At 44.7% G+C, this 26,062-nt stretch overlaps 1 protein-coding gene across 1 annotated transcript in view; it reads left to right on the top strand.

Annotated features, from left to right (window-relative positions):
- The window catches only part of HDAC11 (histone deacetylase 11), a 258,327-nt gene that overhangs the window by 41,276 nt on the left and 190,989 nt on the right, over positions 1-26,062 (top strand). The window contains exon 3 of the mRNA XM_078661452.1: positions 17,818-17,918. Within this exon, the coding sequence (XP_078517578.1) occupies positions 17,818-17,918 (101 nt within the window). The remainder of the gene's footprint in view (positions 1-17,817; positions 17,919-26,062) is intronic.

The raw sequence follows: 26,062 nt of genomic DNA on the forward strand, positions 1-26,062 counted from the left end.
TACTATTTATGTCTTCCAAGCGTCCGAGGGCGCAGATAGACTCAGTGGCATGTACAGTGTGGACAAGGAACGTGCTTCGAAGGAAGGCCCGCATGGAACACCTATTTACCCCATCGTTATCACTTATAGGGTACCCCACCTTTCCCATAACCCTTGATACTGGCACAAACACTAGGCTAAGACTAAGTTACAGGTGACTTCTATGCGATCCATCTAACCAACAGTACCTTTATATCATTGTAGCAGGCGCCGGAGGGACCTGACAACACCCTCCTAGACACTTTCAAATGCTATCAGTTACGGGCTGTTGCCCGCGCGACCCACAGCTAATTTCCGGAGGCTTCCCCTCATCTTACAAGTCCTTGAAGCAACTCTTACCTCCTCCTGCCCTCGCAGATTGATCACGCGGCTATATTCTGGGATGCAGGACACCACGCCAAAACGCATCCCTACCAGCAGAATACAGGTGGTGTAGATTTAACGGCTCATCTCACTGATGACCAATGGCGGTATTGCTGTACCCAGTTTTGTGCTTTATCCCATAACCATACACTGCTTCTTTTCCATTTTAAATATCTGCACAGGTTATACTGCACCCTGGAGAGGATGCACAGAATGGGCCTAGTTGATGATGCACGCTGCTTGTGCTGCTCAGCGCCCTGTGCTGACTTCCTACATCTTGCCTTGAGCTGCCCTGGTGTGCAACGGTTCTGGTGCAGGGTCTTTAAAGCCCTCGAAGAGATCACTGAACGCGCGCTGGAGTGCTCCCCGCTTGCTGCGCTCCTGGGCTGTGTGAAGGATGTACTGCCGAAGGGCCAGAGGTATATGGCGCTCCTTCTCCTGCTTGCTATGCGCTGGGTGGTGATGCAATGGGGCCGGCGCATGACGCCGCACTCAGCTGATTGGCTCAACGATGTAGCATACTGCCTGGTGTAACTAAATGCCCTTTGGGAGTTGATGCCCGCACACGCACAACTTAAAGATATCTGGTCCCCTCTTGAAATATATCTTAATGCCCAATCTGGACTGGGAGAGGACGTGGACGCTGATGCTGAGGCTGTTACGCTTGAGCCCATTCTCAGAGGTGCAGGCCCCAGAGAGGTTCATGTTTGCTTCCAGTTGAATATGCTACCTGTTATACTGCAAGAGCCAAATTTGTAAAACTAGGGTGCTTCAGCTGTTTCCCTCCTTTTCTAGTTGAGTTGCCCCTATCCCTTCTGTTTCTCCTCTCTCTCCTGTAGTTGCACTGTATGGAAAGGAACAGTACAAATTGATTGTTCTATTGGGATGATATCATACATGCTTGCTATGTTTGAAATTCAATCTCTCAGTGTCGCCACATGGGTGGTTGGGAGCACTATTATTGCGTAACAAATGCATTTTAGTGCGGTGATGCAGACACCAGCACTAAAATTGATTAATGTAACCCCTGGTGCGCCATAGGACTGCAGCAGAAACACCAGTTGGAAGACTCTCCCAGGGCTAAACCGGGGGAAGGTCTGAATGTGATTGCGATCAAAGAGACAGGTAAGTCTGAGATCTCCCATCTGCAGATATTACAATTGAAGTGCCTATCAATTCAGTTCAATTAGGCTCAGTTAATCAGTATTAACAATGCATGTTGATTATTTTCTCTAGGGTTTATAAAACAGCCCCACACTCTCCTGCCTCCTGGGAAATCACACCGCCGCCTTCTTGAGCCTCTCCCTCGTCCACCGGAAAATGTACTTCCACCTGGTTTATTCAAGTTGGACATGTTTTTTCTAATCATTATTGACCAGATTTCCCTTTGTTCAAACTATTTAATGTTACAGTACAACACGCTCGCAAAGCACTGACCCATGGTATGGGGTTATGTTCATTATATAATGCCACTGGGAAGAGACACTTCTCACTCTTTCTGGAAGTTTTTAAAGCAAAAGTGCCAGCTACTCTTCTATATGGAATAGAATTAGTGGGGCTGAAATATTGGGGATTCCTTCAAAAAATGGAAGGACGGGTACTTCGGAAAATTACATCGCTTAGTAACGCATGTTCTACCTCCTCATGCAGACTAGAATTTGGACTCCGAAGTTGCTGGACACAGGGGTTGGTGGCCCTGGTAAGATGGGTAGCATGCTTGGCTAGAGGAAAACCTGGTACCCTAAGAGAGCTCGTTAAAAAGGAGTTACTGGGTAATCTTAATGATTTTTCCTCTTTACTAAAAAATTTTAGGAAAGCTGTGGCCCTGTTAGAGTTGGATGAGGGTACCCTATTCTTACTTACTCCCTCCGAACTTAAAGCTTCATTAAAAAGAGCTTCGTGGGAGCTATGTTACAAGTTGGATACCCTTGCCCAACCTAGACTATATGACAGGGAACCTCTCCTAGAGACATACACCCCCAAGCTGGCCCAACAATATCTGACCTGGAATATTCCTCACGGAGTCCGTAGGTTATGGTATCTCCTACGACATGACTTGCTCCCTCTTAATTCACTCTTAGCAAAATGGTACGGGAGTTCCCCTATATGTAACTTCTGTGATGTCGCTGTTCAAGATCGTAACCACGTCCTGTTTATTTGTCCTGCTTTACGTTCCTTGCGATTTAAGTGGATTAAACCTATTTGTTTACAATTGGGAATCTCAAATGCTAAATTGTTTGTACATGCTCTTTACTGCCCTCCTAATGAAATGTTTTGTTGTAGAATTTTTAAATTTTTTAAAGGGTTCTTAAATATTTATTGAGGTTACTGGGATGTTGCCGTGGTTCACTTTAAGAGCCGATAACTGTAGTGTTTTGTTCGTTCATTATTAATTATGTATGTTTCTATATCCTTCTTTTATTATTTGATATTATTGTATCATGTTATGTTTAATTTTTATGTGGCTCTCAGCGAGAGCCAAAACATAATAAAACTTTTGACTTGACTTGACTACAACACGCAAATAAAACCACCAGAATAAATAATTCACATTTTTAAATATACACACATAAAAGCAGTTTTCTCAAATGCCTTGTCTACCAAATGACTTTTTTAAAGCAATTTGGTCTTTGCATTATATCTAACTGGGGCAATATGTAATCTCAGTGTTTATGGTTTAAATGCAACATCCAATTCAAGAGCTGAAGTATGGAAGCTTATGGTTAGGAGCAGACAAAACTTTCAAAACGTCCTCTCTCAATGGCTGTAAGCGAAAAGCTCTAAAGATAAGAGAGTATAACACCTAAGTAGAACAACATCAGAAGGTAACAACAGACCATCAAAGCCTATTAACAGGGAGGAATGGTCATTCTGATTAAGACGGATCTGCCTCTTCAAGTTAACCAGACATGGACAGACCCTCAAAGTGCAATACATATTTATCAAAGGCCACACAACAATTCAAATGTTGTGCCTGACTTATGTGTCACCTGTATCTAAATTTCTAATCCTGCAATATCCATCCTGCGTAAACCGTAACTGATCCACCTCACTAAACCATTAGAGAAGAAGTTTGTTAAGAACGTTCTTGGAGTATCTGTGAGGTCTTGTAGTATCCAGTCCTTTAGTCTTACCTGATAGCGTGAGCCAATGGATTGGAGAAGAGTCCCCTTGGCTCTCACCTTATTCAATATTTTCTATACTATTTGTACCAACTCTGTTTACATCTTTGCCACTATAGATATTACAGTTGATGAAGCTGGTGACCTGGTGTGTCCGCTTCGTAATGTATTGGAAAGTAGTTGTTTTGGTTAGAGCATATATACAGATGTTACAATGCCCGCTATTGTAGGAACCCCCAGGTGGTGTCAGGTTTGATATATCTGTGGAATAGAGTGTCCCTTAATGTGCGTCCCTTTCTGTAGGTTATGGGTAGGTTATGGTGGGTCTGGTAGAGATGGCATCTTTTAGGGTATGGTTGGCCTGTAAAAAGTGCCAGTGCTTGTTCATGACTCTGTGTATCTGTCCCAAGCAGAGCCCTGTGTCAAGAAGGAGAGTGTCTCTTTTTACTCTGCTGATTTTTTCCTTAGCTTCCTTGAGTGTACTTGCAGGGTATCCTCAAGTCAAGATCCTGTTTTTCATGATCTTTACTTTAGTTATGAATGTGGAGTCAGAACTACAATTACGCCTCACCCTCATCATTTCATCTTATGGGATTGCTTTGATCTGACATGGGGGATGTAAACTTGTGGCGTGCAGTATAGCATTACAGGCAGTTGTTTTTCTGAATAGTTTAGAACTAACCTTGTTCCCCTCCATGTATAAAGTGACTTCAAGAAAATCAATGTTGTTGGTACTCAGTTGATAGGTGAACCTGATGTTGTAGTCACTGCCATTAAGATGTTGGGTGAAACATGTCAGTGAATGTATGTCTCCTGACCAGAACATGAGCATGTCATCTATGTATCGGCCCCAATAGACTATGTGTTCTTCTAGATCAGTTCCATATGTGTTTTTTCTCAAAGAACTACATGTATAAATTGTCAAAAGATGGGGAAAATGTATCCCCCATATCAACTTCTTGGGTCTGACGATACCACTCGCCATTGTGGGTAAAGATGTTGTTTTCTAGGACAGTCGTAATCAAGTTGATAATCATCTCTGAATGTTCAACTAAGGTAGGATCTCCTGTGTCAAGACCCTATTGGATGGCAGCGATCACCTCTTTTTTCAGGATGCTGGTGTGCAATGAACACACATCCAAAGTAACCAAAAGATTACCTTTGGTCCACTCTAAGTCTTAAAGTTTACTCATAAGGTCCTTAGTATCTCTTATGTAGGATGGCAGATTGTGTACAAAGGATTGTATATATAGGTCAAACGTCTGAAAGTTTCTCCGCTGGTGAGCCTATACCTGATATTATTGGTCGACGAGGTGGAAAAGTGTCCTATTTGAGTATTTTAGGGAGAATGTAAATACCAGGCATAATCGGAGGGTACTGAAGGGGAGCAGGGCTCTCCCCTCTAAAAGATCACCAATCTTGGAGATCCCGATAAAGTCCCATATCCCGAACTCTTTGAGCTTTCCGATTTCCTTCAAGCCTGAACCCACCCACTGGGGAGTTTCTCAGGGGACCCTACTCTCCCATCTGATACACCTCTCCACCCCGCCTCCAGGCTTTTGTTGTCATTTGAGTTGCCAGTAGCAGCTTACATAGCCCCTTTCCTCCCTACTGGTAGTGCAGATAGGAGGTAGATCGGAACTGGGTTCTCTCTAGTGCATAAGTTGGGTGGTCTCTTGATGCATGGCCCCAGTCATTGATCAGTATTAAGTGTGCTGACTAGTAGTTTGCCCATGTATCTAGGAGGGCTATCCCCCCATTGTATAAGTGACACTGCAGCGTCCACAGTGCCACCCTTGGATGTCCCCCATTCCATGAATTTTCCTACTATCTTAGCAAAGACCTCTTCCAAGACCTTGTGGTATGTATTCTGTAGGTTGTATAACAGTTTAGGCAAGGTCCCCATCTTGTACAGGGCAGCCCTCCCCAAAAGCGTGAGCTGCAAGGCTATTCACCTTTCCACATCTCTGTGAAATTCTTCAGTTATTCTCTGAATATTTCGGTTGAGGCTATCTTCACTATCTGAGGTTACGTAGAGCCCTAAATATTGGAACCACTCCCTGTCTATACGCAGATGGCCAGAGACGTCATATGTTTATCGTGTATCTACCATGTTCCCCATATTGCTCAAAAGTCCTAAACACTCCTGGGAGCATTTCACTGGGACGCAAGACATGTAGGAGGATGTCATCTGCGTAGAGTGAGATCCTTTCATCCTTCGTCTGATTCCCAGACCCACAAGCTTGTAATGCCCGGGTGAGCCCGTACCTCCAAGCCAGTGGCTCCAGTGTGAGACCAAATAGTAGCGGGGTTAGGGGGCAGACCTGTCTTGTGCCTCTCTCTATTGGGAATCCCGCAGATACCTCCCCAATTACTCTGACGTTAGCCATTGGGCTCCTGTAGAGCAACGCTATCCAGTCTTGGAATTTTGGTCCAAACCCAATAAATGGCATCAAATGCCTTTTCAGCATCTAAGGATAAACGATACATGGGGATCCTCCTTTATTTGTACTGTCTCTAGCCAATTGTGGGACGTGCAAAAGTTAAATCTGGTCAACCTCTTTGCCATAAAACCTGATTGATCTTTGTGAATTAGGGAGGTTATCACAGTTATTGGCTGTGCTGCAAGGATTGTTGCCAGAATCTTTGTCTCGACATTGAGAAGGGAGATTGGGCGGTAGTAGCCACATTCCATAGCTGGCTACCCAGGTTTATGGATCACCACTATCGTGGGTCAGCGGAGGTCTGGTAGAAGTATTCCCTCCTCTTTCACCTCGGTATACATTTTAAGTATCCCGGCGTGTCTCTATTGGGGACAGGAGATTTGCCTGCTCCTAGTTTGCCGATGGCAGCCACCCGCTCTCAAGTTAAACATCCACCCTATTTTTCAATGTCCCAAAGTGCTTACCAATCTAACATTCTTAACCTTATAAAGTAAGAAAAACAAAGATTAAATCTGAACACCCTCTCAATGTCTATCAAGATTCTCCTGGGGCAGTGGTTCGAAGCATGTGTATCATCCACTGTTCCGTCATGGCCCATCCAGGATGTCAGTTACATTATCCATCAAGTGTTGTGGCCTCGCCAGGAGCTGGAGAGCATCCGGCAGGGGAGTATTTCTCCATATTGGCAATTTCCACCATCAGTGGGTGACTGTCTTCTGAGGCTGAGGGCTGGTCTTAACCGGACAAGTCTGGCATGACGACTCCTTGTATTTTGTCTTGCCATTTCTTGTTCCCCTTCCGAGTCAGTTCCCCATCCATGTCAGATGGGAGGCTGTACTTCGAGGCTCTTCTCCTTACCAAAAGAGGTGTCCCAGCGTACGCCCTGCTCATGGTGCCATTCCCACATCTCCTCCCCAGTCTCTGAATTTTAGGTCTCACCTCTCCATGCGTTGCGCAGAGTTGGCTACCCAATCCCCCTTTTACCTGTTGTAGAATCGGACATTCCACCTGCCAGACCCATGCTTTCTCTGGTGTTTGGAAAAATTGTGTTTTACCTTTGTAAAGGACTTTAAGTTTCGCATGGAACAGCAACATATATTGCAGGTTAAGGGTCCATAGTATGGGTTTGACTGAGTCAAAGGTCCATCTCTGCTTTTGCACCTATCAGGAGTAGTCCAGGAACTCCGTGATTCTAAAGGTGTAGTTCCAGATCTCTCCCATAGGTTTCACCTCTCGTAGTATCCTGGCTCGGTTTTGGTCATTCGAATAATGCGCAATTAACGGGGCAACGGGTGCAGGCTCACCAGTCGGAGGTTTGGCATTTATTGCCTGGTCTGCTCCTTCTATAAAAAAACAGGACTCAAATTGTTCCGTGGGAACCAAATTTCTCAGCCATCTTTCTAGGAATGTTCCCATGTTTAGACCCTCTATCCCTTCTGGGAAGCCTACAGGTTATTGCGCTTTGCTTGAATTTCAGCTTCATCTACTCTCCAGGCCATTTCCTTCATGGCGGCCTGTGAGTCCTTGACTTCTTTATGGAGGGTGTTTGTCACATCTTGTACTTCCGACATTCTGGTTTAGGCCTGTGTGACTCATCAGGAAACTTTTCAAAGGTCTTGACGAAGCAGGGTGACCTTAGATCGCACCTCTCCTATTCTGCCTTCTAGGGCTTCCCTTGAGGATTGTAGGGCCTCAGGAGTTCCGGGTTGTCTGGCAGGTATGGTGGCCCATCCTCTGGCCCGACCTGGGGGATCACCACTCTTGCATATCAGTCCATTTTCCCCTGTTTGGGCAACTTAGGTTCCTTGTCTGTGGCCATATTGACTGAGCGAGGCTCCTCCGGTGTACGGTGACAGCTAAGATCCAGCACCGACTTGGACCCAAAGACCAGTGCCACGTCCCTCCTCTCCCAACCTGGAGTGTGCGAGCTACCGTGCTCTCTATTTCTTGTTGTTGGGATTCTTGTTGCCATGTCTGGTGGAGTACGTTATGGTGTGTGAAAAACTTGCAGTATTGTACCACTGATCTGCCAATGTTATTTGTGATCTGGTGTAGTCACAGCCCTAAATCAGATAACCAGCCTCCAGCTGGTGAGTGCTCCCACCCATCACCGCCATCCCCTTTAGATGCTATTTTCATATAAAAATGTAAAAACTCATATCTCTCGTTCCCATTATTAGACTTTTGTTGTTTTGGTTTCATTTAGTTTATTAAATTGTACCCTAATTTTGTAATTCAGTTTGGAATTTTTGTTGCTTGGTGTTTTGATTTTGTTACTGTTTTGGTACTGCATAAATACTTTACACATTGCCCCAAGTTAAGCCTGTCTTCTCTATGCCATAACTACGAGTGGGTTGAGCTCATGTTAATGTAGTGACATTTTAAGGGTTCACCGTGTCAAGAAGTGGTATATTTCGTGTGGTGGGCACTCTCCCACCCCAAATAGTAATCCACTCTCTTACACCCATTGTCTAATAACTGTAGTTTTTCTTGTTTACTTGGCAATGTTTGTGTTTAGTTCTGTCTGAGCTGTGGGTCAGTAGGAGCCATCGCTTTCTTTTCTCTGTTAGTATGTGTCCATAGCAGTTGGCTCCAGGGTACACATAAAGTGATCTAATTGATTTGGGTCAGCACATTTGCAACTTCAATCTTTTCTAAGTCATTGAATCTATTCCAGGTTCTTAAATGAGGTCAGTAACTTGGGCTCCTGCCCCTTGGCCATTTCATTTCTCTGGATTGCTGTACAGAACTTCCGAGAAATCAAAAGTGAACTGATAATCTAGCCTCAGGCACTAGCTGCACAGTTGTAGAAATTGGGACCGACAGAGCCAGTCACTTAGTTTGTGATCTACTCTCGACTATTTTGAAAGCACTAGCCAAATTCGAGGGCATTTCTCTTTGTGCGGTATCCAGTATCATTCTTAGAGGTAAATACCAACTCTTTGAGAATACACAACTTTAAAAGATATATTGATAATGTCCCACTTATGGCATGTGGTAGACCACAGGTCAAAACAAGTGCATGTCATCAATTCCATGATCTATTGTTTTGGAGCATAGGACAAGGCAGGGGCACCAGGGACTTGAGTAGTGCTCTCTTGATTGATAAAAGCCTTATCAGACTGCATGTACAGGAAAACAGGAAATCTTTGACTATACTTTTAGAAGTACGTTGGACAGTCAGAAGTGTTTTTATCTCTTACATATCCAAAGGTTCTGTGAGTTTCTCTTTAGCAGGAGGGTGTGGTGCACAGTTGATGAGGAGCGCTGCTTGCAGTTGAGCCATACTAATCTCAACTGTTCTAAGATTAATTATGGCAAACTGGAAAATAGCAGTTTTCCTGGTAGGCAGTTTTCCTGGTCTGTTTCAGACATAAAGATGGTTTTCTAAGGAGGATTATCCTCCCTCTCCCAAATATCAATAATATTTATTTAAGCACACTGGATAGAACTTCAATTCAATTCAAAAGTTGCTTTATTCGGTATGTAAAAATACAACCATATAGCAACAAACATAGAATAAATAACTAAATACAACATACATATATATCAGTTTGGGTTCTAAATACCTAGGTTGCTTAAATACATTATACATTTAACGACAAATATCCGACAGTCTTTAAAATGCTATTAGGTACATTTGCCTACAAATGTATATACAAAATTTGGCAGTATCGAAGTGCAAAATCTATTATATCATCCTCACAGATGCATGATTTATGTGAAGATAATTTTCTACCAATTCCAAATACAATTGGTTACTTATAACTGTGCAAATTTAGCAATATTAAAGTGCAAAATAATTATGTCATCCTTACAGATGCATTGAATCTATGAAGCTTACTTCCACTAAAATATGTGCAACATGGCAGGATAAAGTACAAAACAACTATACCTATTTTTGCTAAGTGCACTGTACAATAGCAGCATTTATCCGTCATTAGTAAATGTGCAAATTGGCATAATAAAGTGCAGAGTGTCAAAAAAAACATCCTTCCTAAAGTGCCTATGGCAATAGCAGCATTTATCCATCATTAGTATGTGCAAATTAGCATAATAAAGTGCGAGTGTCCTTCCTAAAGTGCAATGTGAATTTCGCAACACAAGATCAGATACTTTGGGAATTTTTCTCACTATGTTCTGCTGGCTATGGTAGTATAAATTGTAAAATATTCAGTTTCAACATAATAAAATATACAGAGAATGCATCATTAATTGAATTCATACGATAATTGATTTTCGAACAGAAATGCATTTTAAAATATAAGTGGCCACATGGAAACATACGTCAGGGGGCTCTAAATTAAACATCAGTTGCATCGCTGTTTGTGTACCACGCGTATTGTATTTTAAAAAGATGGGTTTCAGATAAAATTTCCTAAAAGAAGTATAAAAATTACATGATAACATAAAGTGACTAGTGCTCTGTTTGGATTTATCATCACAGGGACAGAGACAGGTACCAGGTTTCTTAGCCACGGGGAATGCCACTAAGTGATGGACAATGCCCAACCGGAGACGGGTCAATACAAAGCGGTGGGAGTTAATACTAACAACAGTGAGATAAGTTTGAAAGCCTCCATTAATGTTATATTCCAGATAGAGATTAAACGTACTTTGTTTTACATATCTTTCCATCCTAATCCCAACCATATGTTTAAGAAATGAGACTTTTAACTCCCGCTTCGACAGCGTAGTTCCCGCTAATGGGTCTTTAAAAATATTTAGGCCGTACAGGGTTTTATACCAGTGTTGTATGTGGCATTGCCAGAGGATATTTGATCGGCGTTCGAGCTTAATACAGTCAGTAATTACATCCTGAGTAAACTTTGTCTCTTCCTTTGCCCAAATTGAGCGCCATAGGGACAAAGGACGTAGAACAATTAAATCACTAACGTAATTTAAGTCAAGTTCCCTGTGTATTATCTCGGTTGAGGCCATAGCCGGGGCGCAAATTAATCGTTTTAAAAATACATTCTCCTCGCGTTGAATCAAGTTCGCACTCTGGGCATCATACCCCCATACCCCGGCCCCGTATGAGGCTGATGTTATACATCTTACTTTAAATATGGACAACATTTCGTGAATTCTGCGACCCCCTAATTTAGCAGCAAATCTAAAAATACAACTTGTATTCCTAACCATTTTAAAAAGGACACTTTTCTGTTCACTGGCCCATCCTCCGTCTCCTGAAAAAGTAATGCCTAAGTAACAAAAACTCCTGACAGATTCTAATCTCTCCCCGTCTAGGAAAAAAGACTTACATTTTCTTGGTTTCTTACCACATATCATTGTAACCGTCTTTCCTTAGTTAATTTTCAACTTCCTACTTTCTGTAAATACGTGGAACTGGTTAAATAAATGCTGCAGTCCGTTATGAGTTCTGGAAAGAAGGACCGCGTCATCCGCGTATAAGAGGATTGGGATTGGTTTACTGTTAATGATAGGTGCATCTACACTGGTCTGTCTTAGGCAATGATCAACTTGATTTATAAAAAGGGAAAACAGGAGAGGGGCCAGTACACATCCTTGGCGGATGCCTCTCCTGGTTTTAAAGAAGGGGTACACTCTCCATCTGCTCCGAATCTAACTTTACTGGACAAATTATTGTACAGCCTGTTAAGCAGATGGATGATTTCAGTAGGGGCACCCATCTCCAGCAGGGTAGGCCAGAGCAGTGCGTGTTCCACCAGATCGAATGCTGAACTCAAGTCGGCATAGCACAGGAAAAGATTGCCATCTTTAGCCTTAGTGTACTTGCCGACTATGAGCTCCAGGTTCACGCACTGCTCCATAGTGCCCATCCCCCTGCGAAACCCATACTGCACTGGGGATAAGATGTCATTTTCCTCGACCCAGGTTTCCAGTCTCACTAGTAGGACTCGGCTGAGGATTTTAACTGTCGAGTCCAGAAGTGAGATGGGGCGATAGTTTCGAACTTCGGACCTGGATCCTTTTTTGTAAAGGGGCACAATGATTGACTGTCCCCATGTCAGTGGTAGGTTGTCCTCCACAGCTGCATTAAAATAGCGTGTCAATATGGGTGCCCATAGAGTCATTTCGTGTTTATAAAAGTCCATGGGTACCCCATCGGGCCCAGGTGCTTTACCACCCTTACTATTTTTAATCGCCTCTGTAACTTCATCCAAAGTTAAAAGCAACTGCATTTTCTGCCATTTGGGGCATGGTGTCATGTCAGTATTTAAAATGGACCCATCTGAATTAAAATCAGAGTTAAAAATTTCAGAAAAATGAACAATCCATGCGTGGCAGCTAACATGAGAACTGACTTCGGGAATATTGTCGTTCTTTAGAAAGGGACCATTTATAGTTTCCCAGAATAATTTGTGGTCTTTTGTTTCGGCAGCCATATCTAATTTATACCATGCATCGTTTTGCAACTCTTTTTTTCTGGATGCTAGAGCAAATTTATAATTAAATCGCTCTTCTCTAATTCTATCTTTATCTCTTCGTTTATTATCAAGTGCTGTTTTTAACTTTTTTAGTGTCTGAGCACAGTGCTTGTCGAACCACGCAGTTTTCTTCCTTTTGGGCTTGGTAGTTCTTACAGCCAGAGATTTCTCAACAGTATTCGTTATTTTCAAAAAGTTAGAAAGTAAGGTGGATGCAATCACATTAGGCGCTAGGCAATAGTCAACCTCTCTACTGCATTTGCTGATAGTATCCATCATCAATTTATTAGGGTCTATTTTGGTCCATTTGATCCTCATGCCGTTTAGTCTCTCGGCCGTGATCCCTTGGACGGGTCTACCATACACAATTGATTTTGGGCCCCAACCCATTAATTCCACTGATATACTGTTGTGGTCACTCACTGGTTGCTCTATTACCCAAACATTGGAGTAGACTGAACCATTGGACACCAAAATATGATCAATGTTTGAGTGGGCATCTCTCCCTCTAAATGTTGGGCGTTTTTCATTTTTATTGTTCTTTGTACACTCTAGTAGCTCCAGATTAAATTTAGCTACCAGGTTGTTCAGTGCACTACCATAATTACTGTGGGGGAAATGATTGAAGATAGTGCTGTCAACACCCGGATGCTCTTCTCGATGTCCACAAATCCCCTTCTGGGCGTGACTACATGCTTGGATATTAAAGTCTCCTACCCAGAGTATTACAGGGGTTTTATTTGAACGTGCGATTGATTCTTCTATTGCACACTCAATATCTGGGACAATCTTACCCCGATTTGGCCCCACAATGTTATTATAAAAATTCACAATAACTAGATCTCTGCCTTTACTATGTGTTAGTCGCAAGACTGACGCATGTTCACCCACCTCCACATATCCCACAGCATTAAATTCTGTTAATTTAGTGGAAACCAAAGTCAGTAAGCCACCCTTTGCTCTGCCTGCCTTGGATGCTACTGCAGCCACGCTATAAGAGGTGTAACCATCAACTTGTATTTGATCTCTGTGCCACGTCTCTTGCAGGCATATTATATCATAGCCCTGTATAATGAAATTGTCCCAAAATGGGGTAGAAAGTTTAGCGGCAATTCCCGCTATATTCCAAGTGGTGACCATAAGACAGTCGACAGGGTTGTCTTGTGTATCCTCAGGCTGATCAGTCAATAGTGATGTTCCTAGACTCTCAGTCATATTAGTATCTATAGGTATATTTACATTTGTCACAGTTGTATCATTGTCTATACATTGTTCAATACTAGTCAAGTTTAAGTTTAATTCAGTTTAGTCATCTACCCCACTTTGGCCCCCTTGCTCTTGTTCGATTGTAGCTATGTCACCAGATACAATAATTTCAGGAAGTGAGACCATAGATGATACATTCAGTCAGTCGTTCTTCTCTAATGAGTTGAACACCTGAAATCTGTTACAAATCGGAACCGTAAATTTGTCATATATATTGTACAATGGGGGTGGAATGGGGAAAACATTGGGGTAGTTGATGTGTATAGCTCTGGGATGCTGGAAAGGCTGCGTTGTAGTTTGTCTTCCTAATTGGTTCCTATAGAAATAATCAAGTGGGAATAGCGTGGTGTTATATTCATGGTTAGATGGTATAAGCGCATTTAGAATCGAATCTCTCGCCCATTCAGTGGTCCTGTAATTTATAACTATGCAATCCCCATTTATCTCTTTTTTACTTGGTCCCACCCAACCTACCCGGATGAGTGGAAATAATCTGGCTGGCCCCTCGCGTTGGGAAACCGCAATTTTTTACAAGCCAGTGCAAGGTTTTGTTTTTCAGGGTTTCCTGATTTTCAAATTGGGTAGGCTGCAGTTTGGGTACGTTTGCAAGGATAGCTACATATGGTCTGCATTCCGATGGTAAGTTAATTGTGGCAGGGATAATGTTGTTAGTATGGCGCCTAGGGACCGGCAAGTTCTTGTTGTTATAAGTGCGATCACCTGTCTCCCTTTGGCCTCCAGCAACTTTCTGGGCAGTTGTTATATTTGGAGCGGCAGTTGTTAACGTATTTGTTCCACTTGTGGCTGATACCAAGTTCACTACCGTGGTGGGTACACTAGGAACTCTGGGTGCCATACTTGGCGTATTTTTGTTCGGTCTCCCTGTCGGTGCATTAACTATGGGGGACTTAACTTGTGTGCCCAGATGTTCTAGAATATCTAGATTAGCTACACCCAGTTTTTCCAGGTTCTCTATTTTGTTGCTTAGAGATTTCAAGATTTGAGTTACTGGTGCAATATAGGATTTTATCATTTTTCCTAAATATTGCGCCAGTCCCTCGAAACTGGTTGGGGTTAGTTTTTCCTTTGATAGTATTTTTCCACTATTTTGGTGTACCTCACTCTCCCTCTCATGGTCTATTGCAGTTTGGGCTACTCTCTTCTTTTTACGTCTATATCTCTTGCACTGCTTAGTGACTACCAACACTTTTCTGCTGTGAGTAGATTCCTTTTGAGCCGGGCATGGCCGTGGTCAATTGTGCTATTTGGCAAACTAGTGTTAGTTGAATCTGCAATAGGGATAACACCATTAATATCGCTGCCATCCAACTCCCCTATGTCATCAGACACATCATTCAATGTTATGGGTAGCGGTATGACACTTGTTGTCAGGTTGGGCGTAAGTGATAATCTACTCTCCCTAGTAGAAAACACAATAGGTTCTAAAGGTTGTGGTACAACAATCCGGTTTTGGTCATTCCCTGGCAGGCCTGCAAAAGATTGTAATAAGAGGGAGTCATGCGAAAACGTTGTTTCGTTTGTAATATTTGCAGGTGTATTAGCTACTTGTGGCGATTGGGTTATTAAACATAGGCTAGATGGTAACGATAGTCTTCTTTCCGTGTTTTCAATCGCATTTACAAGAACCCCAATTGTTTGCTGCAACATTCTATCGATAGCGGTTAAAGTGAGTAATGGAGTTGGCACCGATGTAAGTTTTCTTGTAGCAGAACGTGTATGCATAGGTGTCTTTTTAACCACAGCTCTACTTTTCCTTTTACCCTCCATCAGGAAGTATAAGCCGCTACACTTTATAATACAACGTGAGAGGGTACTACCTTTGCTGGGGTACTACTGGGGACCAAGGGGGGTGGCCCAGTCCAGTCTCTTTCGGTCTCTGAGGGCCTCAGAGGGCCCGCCCTTTGCCCGGGCTTCGCCCGGCGCGTCCCGCACGCGTCCTCACGGGACGAGGAAGTGGGTGCAGCTTTATGCGCCTCCTGGCGCTGCAAGGGGATGATGGGGGAGGCGTCCTGGCGTGAAGGCTGCTGGGGGCTGTAGTCCGCTTGATCTCCCGACCGGCGGAGCCAAGCCCGGCCAGTCGGAAGTGCAGGGAGATGTACCGCGGCGGAGCAGAGCCCGGCCGCCCCACAGCCACGAAGAACAGGCAGCACACCGCAGCGGGACCTCAGCGGGGCAAGAGGTAGGCTCCTGGCGTGATAACCCTCCCAGAAAACTGCCACTCGGTCCCCGGCAGTGGGCGCAGCTTTATGCGCCTCCTGGCGCTGCAAGGTGATGATGGGGGAGGCGTCCTGGCGTGAAGGCTGCTGGGGGCTGTAGTCCGCTTGATCTCCCGACCGGCGGAGCCAAGCCCGGCCAGTCGGAAGTGCAGGGAGATGTACCACGGCGGAGCAGAGCCCGGCCGCCCCACAGCCACGAAGAACAGACAGCACACCGCAGCGGGACCTCAGCGGGGCAAGAGGTAGGCTCCTGGCGTGATAACCCTCCCAGAAAACTTCCACTCGGTCCTCGGCAGTGGGCGCAGCTTTATGCGCCTCCTGGCGCTGCAAGGTGATGATGGGGGAGGCGTCCTGGCGTGAAGGCTGCTGGGGGCTGTAGTCCGCTTGATCTCCCGACCGGCGGAGCCAAGCCCGGCCAGTCGGAAGTGCAGGGAGATGTACCGCGGCGGAGCAGAGCCCGGCCGCCCCACAGCCACGAAGAACAGACAGCACACCGCAGCGGGACCTCAGCGGGGCAAGAGGTAGGCTCCTGGCGTGATAACCCTCCCAGAAAACTGCCACTCGGTCCTCGGCAGTGGGTGCAGCTTTATGCGCCTCCTGGCGCTGCAAGGAGATGATGGGGGAGGCGTCCTTGCGTGAAGGCTGCTGGGGGCTGTAGTCCGCTTGATCTCCCGACCGGCGGAGTCAAGCCCGGCCAGTCGGAAATGCAGGGAGATGTACCGCGGCGGAGCAGAGCCCGGCCGCCCCACAGCCACGAAGAACAGACAGCACACCGCAGCGGGACCTCAGCGGGGCAAGAGGTAGGCTCCTGGCGTGATAACCCTCCCAGAAAACTGCCATAGATAGAACTTTAATGTGTAATAAAACTGAAGAATCAAGTGCTTCTCAAAAAAAGTTTTTGCTAGGGGTATCATGTCAGGTCAGTTGTGTTTCTGTTTATTGCCAATGATAGGAGACTTTCAGCCAGATTCATCAACGGAAAATCGGCTCGCAAAGGGCCAGATTCTGAGAATCTGGCCCTTTGCAAGCGCAATTTTTGCATTTGGGATTCATCACCCCAACTGCAAAAATCGCAAATTGCAAAATCGCTAAATTGCGAGGAATTGCATTTAAGGAATCTCTATTTGAGATTCCTTAAATGCAATTCATGAACCATTTTTGAATTGCGAAATCGCTATTTTTGGCCGCTATTTACTGCGAAGTCTGACTTCGTGGTAAATAGCGAAAACTTAGAAAAATGCACTTTAGTGCATTTTTCTAAGTTGTATGTTACACACACACATGTCCTTTGGACATGTTTGTGCGCAACATCAGTCTACATTTACATTTCAGGGGTGCTACAGGGTGTCCTTTGGACACCCCTGGCACCCTTGAAATCGCATTCCTATTTGCGATTAGCAAATTGCTAATCGCAAATAAGGAATGACTCCCCATTTAGGCCCATAGGAATGAATGGGGAGTCATTCCTTATTTGCGATTAGCAATTTGCTAATCGCAAATAAGGAAGCTGTAGAAATCGCAAATAATATTGCGATTTCTACATGAATCCCGTTTTGCCTTTAGGCCCATAGGAATGAATGGGGAGTCATTCCTTATTTGCGATTAACAATTTGCTAATCGCAAATAAGGAAGCTGTAGAAATCGCAAATAATATTGCGATTTCTACATGAATCCCGTTTTGCGAGTCTTTAATAGCGATTCCTTAATAATCGCTATTAAGGACTCGCAAATCGGGACATTGATGAATCTGGATGATTGTTCCATGGCATTTCTTTGTTCTCTCTTACTCTTAGGGTGATGTTAATCACTGATCAAAATGTTATTGTATGGCATACCTATATTTAGTCTTGTGGCACATCAAATCTTTTTAAAAAGTTTACTCACAATTGACATGTTGCATGTAATGAAATTATATTTTGTTCTCCTCTTGCAGAAGAAAGTCTCATTGAAGATGACACAATTGTGATGGCTCATGAAGCTTCTGAAGAAGACCTTTTGGTTACCCATACAAGACAATATCTGAATAAGCTAAAGGTAGTAATTGCTTTCCTGTTTACTTCATGACATTGTATAATACTATAACTGTCATCTAGGTCTATTCCCCAAGTGTGTGGGTTTCATTATTAACTCAAAAGGATGAAAGGCTGGAACCTAAACAGTTGCAACTTTGAGCGTGACAGGGCCCTAATGCACACTTCCACTCCTCAGTCTGGAGAGCTACAGTGTGGTTGAGCTCAAAGAAGTTTGTAAGGAGAGTGGGCTGCTCCCCGGCTAGAGGAGCACAAGGAAGCCGGAGCTCCTAAGGTTCTGAGGGTATGGACTGAGGCCCACCAGTTGCCAGTCACAACAGACGACCAACAAGGGGATGTTAATGTGGAAAGGCAAGGAGAGAACCTGAATACCAGTCCTGAGATTCAGCATTCAGGTGAGGGGGGATGACTTGTCTCCTGAGTTGGAGCTCCCTGCCAGAGCGGAGAGCACTTTTTCTTTGCAAGGCCGCCCCTAGAGGAGCTGGGGGACAGGAAGGCTAAAAGGGAAGTCAGGCTGCAAATGGTCAAACTGAAGGCATGAAGACAGCTGAGGCTTAGAGGGCTTTAACAAGGAAAAAACTAGCCCTTGAGGAAATACAACTGGTCATGGAGGCAGAACAAAAGTAGGCTGAGCCAGAGAGAGCCCTGGAGGAGAGAAAAATGTTGTTGGTTCATGACCTGAGTCTTATGGAGCCAGACCTGAAAGCCAGACAGGCAGGGTCAAGCAGTTATGGTGGCTGCGTACCAAAGGTTCCCTCTGGAGACAAGATCGTCCGGATCCCCAAGTGTCTGGTGCCTGATTTTGTTGTGGGGGAAAAACATTATCAAGTGGTTTGAAGCTTATCGGGTAGATTTACAGATCCATAGTATCCCTGAGGAGGGTTGGGACTTGCCTCTGAAAGCATATCTGTAGTGAGGGGAGGGGGCCTACTGGCCCTAGAGCAGGGGGGGGAAGGATGAGGTATCCCTCATGAAGGAAACCCTTGTCAGAAAATATGGCCTTAGCCCTGAAAAGCACAGGGAGAAGTTTAGGGACAGACAGAAGCTGCCCAGAGGTCCTGGGTGGATTTTGTGGATTCCTTTTTCATGGCACTGAATGGGTGGGTGAAGGGTATTGAGGTGAATGATTACAAAGGGCTGTTTGCAAGAGAGCACATTTGCAGTGTTTGTTTTACAGAGTTGGCCAAAGCCTATTTATAGTAAGCTCACTGGTCCCAGGGAGCTTGCTAAGGATGTGAACCACTAGCTCAGCACCAGTGTCCCCAAGAAGGTACCTGGGAGTGACCCCAAGAAGTGTGGCTGAGGTTCCCTTAAGCAGAGTGGAGGTAGGCTAAAAGTGACCCAGACATGTCCCAGAGAAAGGGGGGAAGAAAGGATTCCCATGCCCCTCATGTGAAACATGGTGGAGGTTCTGTTGGGCGGTGGTAGCGGGGTGCCCCATTTCCAACCTAGCTGCTATGATTGTTCTCAGCTAGGACACAAGCAAGGAAACTCTGTCTGTCCTAAGAAATCAGCGACTGGTGGGGTCTGCAGGGGTGGCCAATATTGTCTTAGGGGTAAGTTGGCCAGGGGGGCTGGCGGTAGATCATGGCCTAATCTCCTTTAGTTGGGAGGTGAACTCACAGGGTAGTCAGGTGATCAATGAGGGTGAGAGTTGTCATGTCCATTGAATTGAATTGAATTGAAGGGGGTCTTATCATGCGCAAACTTAGCCCAATGGGCGTCAAGGCGCCTAATTCCAAATCCAGCTCATAACAAAAAACCCTGCAGCTCAACCTGTGTAAGCTCTGGAAAAACACCACGTTTTTAAGGCCTTTTTAAAGAGCGATAGAGAGGGTAAAATCTTCAACTCCATCGGCAAGATGTTCCAGAGCTGTGGCGCAACGACGGAGAAGGCCCTAGCTCCCCATCTGGTGAGCTTAAAGCGGGGGACAACAAGTTGGAATAGTCCCGAAGAGCGCAAACACCTTGTAGGGTGATAACGGGTAAGCAGGGAGCTGATAGCGCCTTTAGGTCCATCCTCGAGAGCTCTGTAGGTCAAACACAGAATTTTAAAATAGATTCTGTGCTGAATAGGCAGCCAATGAAGGTCTCTCCTCGCAGCAGTAGCAGAAGAGGCCCTGGGAAGATCCAGGACAAAACGTGCAGCAGCATTCTGCACGATTTGCAGTCGATGTATGAGGCCCTTGTTGGATTCCATGTAAAGAGAGTTGCAATAGTCCAACCTGGAACCAACAAGGGCGACTGCAATCTGCTTGCGTGCTTGAAGAGACAGATAACTGCGAATTCTATTGAGCGTCCTGTTCACGCCCCAGCAGGTCGAAACAGTCCGATTCACCTGTAGGGACATCGAGAGTGAAGTATCGAACACCACACCCAGATTTCTGGCGGATTGCGAGGGAGTGGGGCAGATGCCAAGAGAGGAGGGCCACCATTCACTCGACCAGATATCTTGGTCCTTCCCAAAGACCAGGACCTCAGTCTTGTCGCCATTTAGCTTCAGGGAGTTGGTAACCATCCAATCTGCAACATGTTGCATACAGGACCTGAAGCTAGAGGCAGATGTTATGACAGAGGACTGAGTGAGTGAAACCATGATCTGGGTGTCATCGGCGTATGATACCACCTCCATCCCCTGCGATCTTACAAGCCTGGCAAGGGGGGCCACGTAGATGTTGAACAGGGTCGGACTTAATGCCGACCCCTGTGGCACCCCACATTGCAAAGACTTTGCCGGGGAGAGGTGGTTGCCGAGCATCACTCTCTGTTCCCCATACAGTCAAGGTGAATGGGGTCGTCTGAGTGACACTGGGGCCATCCAGACCATGGTAGTAAAAAACTGGTTGTCTCTGAGCAGCACACTGGTCAGGCGTGCCGGGTGACACAGGCCCAAGGGCGAGGGTTTTTTCGGCCCATGGCCTTGGTATGAGTGGGAGGTGACCTAGAGGAGGTCATAGTTATCACCAGATGCTCATAGACTGCATATGGGGGAATGAGTTGCCCCCCGGGTTAGGAGAAGTGGGAGGAGCAGCTACCCAGGGCACCCTGACAGTTCAGATTCTGGGAGTACTGCTCCCAAAGGGAGGGTGTAGTTTTCCAGATAGAGGGTGTAAGCAGTCTACAGTGAGAGTACCAGGGGATCAAGGGTTGCCAGCTCTGAGAACTGAGCACCCTATGGCTGACCCTGGTGAGGCTCTTCGGACTTGGAGGTGCTTCCTGAGCTGTCACAGAGACAGAGGTTTGGAGACTTGCACCGGGCAGACTCCTGCATGACACAGACAGAGTGTGTCACCCTTGAGGATGTTGGTGGTTCCCTCTGGGAGTCCTGGCTCACCAAACACATGTTCAGCCTTAGGGTACAGACCTTGTGCTGAGTGGCCAGTTGCAAGTTGGGAAGGAAAATTAAAGTGGGGTGTAGAACACGAGGGTCTATCGCCCCTTACTCTGAAAAACCTCAGAGAACCCTGGATGATCTGGGGCCTGGCTCTTGACATTTGCAGCTGTCAGTGGCCTCTGTTGATGGCTGTCCTCATGGGCAGAAGTTTACTTAGGTCAGGGACTGACGTCTGATCCGAGGGGTTATATGGCCGCATCACATAGTTGGCCATGGTGGTACTCTCTGGGATGCATCTGTGAGCAAGTTAAGGTTAGGTGCTTCATAGATGAGGTCCACAAGTACGAAAAGGGTTCCCTATGGGTCAGTCCTGTGACTTAGGAGAGTATAAAGAGAGTGATCCAACTGAATTCAGAGAGGCATAGAACTGACAAGTACCCCTGCATAACAGAGATGTTGAAGATGCTGAAGGAGAAGATGTTCTGCATCTTAAGTAGAGAAGTCAATCAAAGTATTGATTAGTCTACCCTGACTTTTGGCTGGAGGGGGGTTCTAGTGGACCTGGCTCTTTCAGCAGGCACTGCCCCAAATGTTTTGCCTTCACTCCCTGTTTTGTGAACCCGTTTTTGTTTTGGCTTTAAGGAATCTCTGCACACTTCACCGGCTCCCCGTACAAAAGAGGTGCCAGTTCAAGATACTCGGCCACGCCTTCTGGGCTCTACACAACCAAGGATTAGCCTGCATCAACTATACTTTGAGCTTCCACCAACCCCTCAGACAACTGCGTTCCAACTCCCTCTCCCTCGTGCACACTCCGCCCCTCTGCTGAAGGAGAAGTGGTGGCTGCTCCTCCTACCTGCCCGCCAAGGCCTGGAATGGCCTCCCCCTTCACATCTGGACCTCCCCTTCCTATAGGAATTCAGGGAAGGTCTTAAAACCTGGCTGTTGGACTAATCTACCCCCAGCAGCAACAACCGCCAGCACCTAGATACCCTCACGGGTGATAAGCAGCGCTTTACAATCCAGATTGATTGATTGATTGATTGAAAGTGTTTGTGCTCTCTTCTTGAAAGAAGGTAGAGTTGGCTTATACCCAATTGGAATATTTAATGTACTTGTTCGTCCCTAGTAAAGTGGCATTGCATGTGACCAGGACTTGCCAATTATATGCTACTAGTGGGCCTGCAGCATTGATTGTGGCACACACTTAATTAGCCCTTAAAAAGATCTCAGGTCTGCCACTGTAGCCTGTGTGTGTCGTTTTAAAGTGCCATGAAGTTATAAACCTCCTTTCAATACATATAAGTCACCCCTAAGGTAGGCCCTACACATCCCAGATGGCATGATACAGTGTACTTAAAAAGCTGACCATGCACTTTTAAGTTTTAAATGTCCTGGTAGTGAAAAACTCCTACATTTCTTTTTCACTAAGAAATTCTTTTTCACTGCAAAGATTTCTTCTCCTATTGGATGACATTGGAAATACCTAATTACATATAATACACTGTAACTTCCAAGTGGGATTAGGTAACCAGTTCATTTTGGTGTCTTTGTATTTATAATGAAAAATCCTCTTTTAAAGAGAAGTCGTATTTTTTATTACAATTTTGAAAATGCGACTTTTACAAAGTTGCCGTTTTCTTTCCTTAGCGATTTAGTACCTATATCCTGTCTCTGGTTCACATGACTGGGTTTAGCTGACAGTTGTGCTTTGTGCATTGCTCCTTGACAGCCAAACACATCGGAGAGCTTAGGTCTGCCTCGATGGGCCATTACTGGCAGGTTGGGAGGGCAGAACTGGGCACAGCCCTACTTGTGCTTGAATAGATGGTACCCGGCCTCCATACAAAGGGCTGCATACCCCCTGTAGTTAGTCTGTAACTAGGGCAGGGGAGGCAGGAAACCTGTACATTTCAAAGGGAAGCCTCTAGAAGCGTCTCTCACTTCAAAAGAGGCACCTGATATAAATATTGGACCTCAGACACCAACTCTTCAGCACACTTCTGGACCTGTGGAGACTCTGCCAGGAAGAAGAACTGCTGTGCTGTTGAAAGCACTGCCACTGTGCTGGACTGTCGCCCTACTGGATTGCCGCCCTGCTGCTCTCCTATGTGTCAGAGGGATTTGGACCTCCTCCTGAACCCAGGACATTCAGAGTGATTCCAAGGTCTAGTCTCCTGGACTCCTGTTCAGAGCGACAGGGACATAATAGGCTCCCAACCACCAGATCCAGCACCAAGATCTAGCTTGAGCAAGCCCCTGAGCCCCAAGTGTAGGCCCTGGACCGTTGGTGTTGCCTCAAAGAGACTGAATTGAAGTTTATGGGCTCTTGACAACCACAAGTGGGCCCATTGGCATGAAACCTTGCCAATCACAACATAAAGTTCCATCAACACTATCTTCGCGCTACAGCATCAACCACTCACGAGGAGGGTTACTACAAAGCTCCGGGCTGCTGGCTCATGACGACAACAGGATTTATTAAAGTTTGCTCTATTTTTTTAAATTAGAGTGGGATTTTTCTTGCATTGTGTTTATACTTCAGTACTGTTTAAGTGCTGCTTAAATATATTACACATTACCTCTAAGTTAAGCCTGACTGCTCTCCCACAGCGTTGATCCCAGGTTAACTTGGGGTTTACTTGTGCCTCACCCTGAGAAGGACAGTGGTTGCTGTTTGAGTAGGATTTCACCCCCTCCTCCAATAAGCTAATCTCTCACAGTCATTGTACATGGCTGCAATCTACAGCTTACCAAAGAAACCAATATCGCTTCCATGCATAACCAATGTTTAGTTGAATGTCATTTAATATCATACAACATTCAAAATATGCTCTATCTGTGGATCGAATGCTATTTGTTGATCACTAAAGTTCTTGGATTTGTGTGCACAGCATTCAGGTTACCAGGCATTCCACTGGTCACTAAGGATTTTTTGCAGTCTAAACACATGAATGGTAAATCACACACATGTTCATACATCTCTAGATTATATACAGGCACAGAGTTTCATTGAAATCAATATACAGATCTCACTAATAAATTCAATTTATATACTAATCAATCGACTTACTCTCAATCTTAATGTAAAAGACTCTTTCCCGCCAGGCATTAATAGATCATGAAAGACGCCGTTTTGGTGAAACAGTTTGTTCCAGCTTGTATTAGATGATGTTTTATAACCTACTGCCTACTGAACTGTAGATAAGAAAAGTTCTTTTATTTACTAAATTAATTTTAAAGAGCAAATTCAGTTCTGCAACCAAATTGCGAGGCTGTTCTTTACATGTAAAATAAAGGTGTTGTTAGTTGAATATAACCTGTTTAAATGGTAGCACAGAACCACCCCGGGCCCCCACTGGGACCCGAATGTCCCGCTCATGTAGGAAGAAGGTGCAGGACATTGGGTACTAGTAGATTATTTCAGAACATTGATCTAATTTTGAAAAGAGATGTTGGAAACAATAATGAATTTTTGTGATGTGATTTATATGTACCACTATGCAAATACATGTCTATAGCAGATAAGGTTAAAATAAGTCACCAATGTTTTTTCAAACAAAAACATTTAAGTAAACCTCTGCAGTTCAGGGGCCCAGTTACAGGGTTAATTCAATAGCACCTACAGGCACTATAGAAATTCTCCAATGACACCCATGTGTGTTGCAATTAGATAATGGCATAGCATGGTGTTGCACACGTTCATGACTACCTACATACTATTGCAAGTTACAAAAGTAGCAATACATGCTTTGAAGACAGATGTTTTACAGTCGTTGTTCAAAACACCTTTAGCAATTACATTCCTGTGGCCATTTATGAGCAATAAATGTGGTGTTTATTGTTTATCTAAATTATGGAAAGATTAATTACCAAAGTGATGATTATCTGTACTCTGAATTCAGGGTGGCCTAACACACCCTGCTGTATTTAGACAGCTATCTTAAAAGACACTACTGAGAGCCAAGGTCTTAGCTAGGTTGGGTACTAATACAGTCTATAGCTGGCTACCAGGCTGTTCAAGGTATACAGATATGAGAAATGCTAGAATAAAGTTGCCCTAGCCATGGTAGTAGTTGGTTTGAATACATTTGAGCACTTAAAGTCATTAAATTACACTCGTTCCTGGTAAAAATGGAAACTCAATTTATGTTGTTGTACTCGGGCAACCAAGCAACACGGGTAAAATTACCTCAATTGATAATTAAAGATGTTCAAGACAGCTCAAACTTGTGCCACGTAAGAAGGCATTGTAAGTAGTTCTCATTTGATGTTGTCTGTATTATGTCCTTGTTTTGATGCCAATCAGTCCCATGACTTGAAGTGACCATATCTTAGGGAGCAGTGGCTAATTCAAAATGAATTGCTTGCCTAGCATTGAAGCATTTTATTGTCTGTGCCTGTACTCCAGTGCTGCACTGGTTTAATCTAGCAGTACCTTCCTGATGATATTAGTTGAGGATCATCTTGTTCTGGTCCGCCTTCATGACCTTAGTGCTGCTCGCCCTGTTCTCAGGTTCTCTACAGGGGACACTTTATCCTCTTGGGTTGAACACAAACACTTTAATTTTTTTTTCGAAATTTGTAGTTTCCAACGCCACTCATGCATCATTTGTGCCACTTTTAACATTATGTCTACTACAGCATGGTGAATATTGGATTTTATCTTTTCAAACATCAGATTCTTGATTGCTTTTCAAAGTTCTCTTGCTCGTGTTCTATATACATTACACTGTGTTGGCTCGATTTTTCTACTTGTGCTTAGTTTCACCTTACATAATCTCCACGCCATCCACTTCAAAACCATATTTGTT

The sequence above is a fragment of the Lissotriton helveticus genome, chromosome 9 (genome assembly GCF_964261635.1).
Source record: "Lissotriton helveticus chromosome 9, aLisHel1.1, whole genome shotgun sequence".
Taxonomy (NCBI): Eukaryota; Metazoa; Chordata; class Amphibia; order Caudata; family Salamandridae; genus Lissotriton; species Lissotriton helveticus.